This window comes from Scylla paramamosain, chromosome 16 (assembly GCF_035594125.1).
Source record: "Scylla paramamosain isolate STU-SP2022 chromosome 16, ASM3559412v1, whole genome shotgun sequence".
In the NCBI taxonomy this organism is placed as follows: domain Eukaryota; kingdom Metazoa; phylum Arthropoda; class Malacostraca; order Decapoda; family Portunidae; genus Scylla; species Scylla paramamosain.
The window spans coordinates 21,121,266-21,123,765 of record NC_087166.1 but is presented as its reverse complement, the minus strand read 5'-3'; the positions used below and the strand labels follow the sequence as shown (position 1 = coordinate 21,123,765).

Genomic DNA, 2,500 nt, shown 5'->3' with positions numbered 1-2,500 from the left:
TTCATTTTTTAAAGCATTTAGTGATGGTAACATTATAATATATTATATAAATCATCGTCGTATTATGAGAGACGCAACTAACCAGGGAAAACTAGAAAAAAAAAAGCTGGACATCTCAAGACACTGTGATCATATAAAAAAAAAAAAAAAACATGATAGGATTAACTGTAATATGTTGAATTCCCCATCCTGCGAACCTCTTGATAGTTTCTGCAATCTCTTAGGGGTTCGCAGACCCCTGGTTGAGAGACACTGCTCCAGAGCGTGTCAAAAGTTTCAGGATGAGACGCTGAAACACTTTGGGGTGCGGCACTAGCAGACTACGATGCACTGAGGTGATTGGTGCGGGTAATTATTATGATGCACTTTGATGATTTACTGAACAACCTAAGCTAAGGACATAAGAAAATAAGGGATGCTGCAAGAGGCCATCAGGCACGTGACAGTCTCTGTACGAAAAATATCTACCTATATATATCTACCATTTCCGTCCATAAATTTGTCTAATCTTCTTTTAAAGCTCCCAAATGACTCAGCACTAATAATCTGATTACTGAGTCCATTCCATTCACTCACTACTCTGCCTGAGAATCAATTTCTTCCTATATATCTTCTTTAAATTTACTTTTTCAAGCATGAACCCGTTATTTATTATTTGATCCTGATTCACTTACACTGGTAAGAACTGAATTGGCTGAATCTTTTGGTTCTCGTTTCTTTTCGGGAGCAGCATTTTATTCATTACACTATATAACACGATTTTTGTCTTTGACAAACAAATGTTATTTTCCAACTCTTTCCATTGCAAAACAATAGAAAATGTCCATTATTCCTGTCAAACTTTGCTTTTGTGGTTTTCAGAATGATTTTTTTGCCCCAAAATAGCTAAATTTCACCATTTTCCCAGATGCTGTCACAGAGAACTTCTTTCCTCTTCTCTTGATGAACTGACCACATATGTAGCAGAATGCATCTGGAAAATGATTGCAGCCTCTTGATGTCATTTCACCTCTTGTGATGTGTTTTCTCAGGCAGCCAAAGCAGAACTGATTGGTGGTCTGCAAGTCCTACTTTTATATTGTCAAGCAGTACTCTAGAATATTCTTAGCCTTTCTAGAATGTGTTCCAGAATGTTCTCAATCTTTCTAGAATTTCTTGAAGCATTCTAGAAAGTTCTTGTAGATTTTAGAAAATTTTTGATACTTCTACATATTTCTACTGTATTCTAGAAAGTTTTAGAATATTCTGGTAATGTTTACATTTAATAGAATGTTTTAAAATGTTCTAGAAACTTCTAAAAGTGTCTGGTAGAATATTCTAGAAGATTTGAGATTTCTGAAATGTAAGCAAATTTTCTAAATATGAGAAATTTCTTGCTAGATATGGTCAGTTCAAGAATGATCTTATTAAAATTAAAAATCTTTAGAACATTTTATATTCTTTATTTTTTTTGTTCTAACTTATTCGCAACATTTGAAAAACAATTTGATAAGCAATTGAGATTTCGCAAAGGTCTTTACCTGAGATGAAAACCAATAGTAACTCATACTATAATGAAATAAGTAAAAAAAATGCAAGTTCATTGTTCTAACCACGAAAGCAAAGTTTTAGGATAAAAAATAACTTTTTTTTCTATTTTTTTTAGATGGAAATAACTAGAAAATTATGTTTTGGGGACAAGGACAAGAAAAAAGTGAAATTTTGTTGTATATTATTATTATTATTATTATTATTATTATTATTATTATTATTATTATTATTATTATTATTATTACCGCACTTCCCGCCATAATTATCTTTATTATATATATATATATATATATATATATATATATATATATATATATATATATATATATATATATATATATATATATATATTTTTTTTTTTTTTTTTTTTCAGCTAACATAATGTAAAAATATCCCTCTGACGCCATGCATTCCCCAGCACCAGCAGTTGTTTCCATTTTCCAGCCTGTTAGTCGTGGAGAGTTACGGGGAGTCGCGGCATCTTCTAAACCAGTATTTATAAATGAAACACAAAAAATAAAATAAATAATGAAAAAATTAAACATAAAGTATATAAAGAGAGAGAGAGAGAGAGAGAGAGAGAGAGAGAGAGAGAGAGAGAGAGAGAGAGAGAGAGAGAGAGAGAGAGAGAGGAAATGATAGTATAGGAAGTTGGTTACAAGTTCTGTACCAGTCAAGGACAACTTTACAGACATCTCTCTCAGACGCTCAGACAAGCGGCCCTAGCCCTCCACCGGTGGGCCTTCAGTCTCTGCTGCGTGACGGCGCTTCTCCAGTTGTCACCACTGATGCGGGTGAGTACTTCAAAGCATTGCTATTAGATACTGCAAGTTTTGTTGTACGTACAGAACAAGAAAGCTGTGTAAACAGGGATTTCACCAAATCACCAAGGATTTCGTGCAAATTTCCGTTGTCATTTCTTCTTACTGGTAAAGGTTGGGTTAGGTTTGGTTTGGTCTACTTAGGTTAC

At 33.2% G+C, this 2,500-nt stretch overlaps 1 protein-coding gene across 1 annotated transcript in view; it reads left to right on the top strand.

Annotated features, from left to right (window-relative positions):
* LOC135108212 (uncharacterized) overlaps nt 1–316 on the top strand; it is a 6,658-nt gene extending 6,342 nt beyond the window's left edge. The window contains exon 4 of the mRNA XM_064018989.1: nt 225–316. Coding sequence (XP_063875059.1) covers nt 225–316 — 92 coding nt within the window. The remainder of the gene's footprint in view (nt 1–224) is intronic.
* The last annotated feature ends 2,184 nt before the right edge of the window (nt 317–2,500 follow it).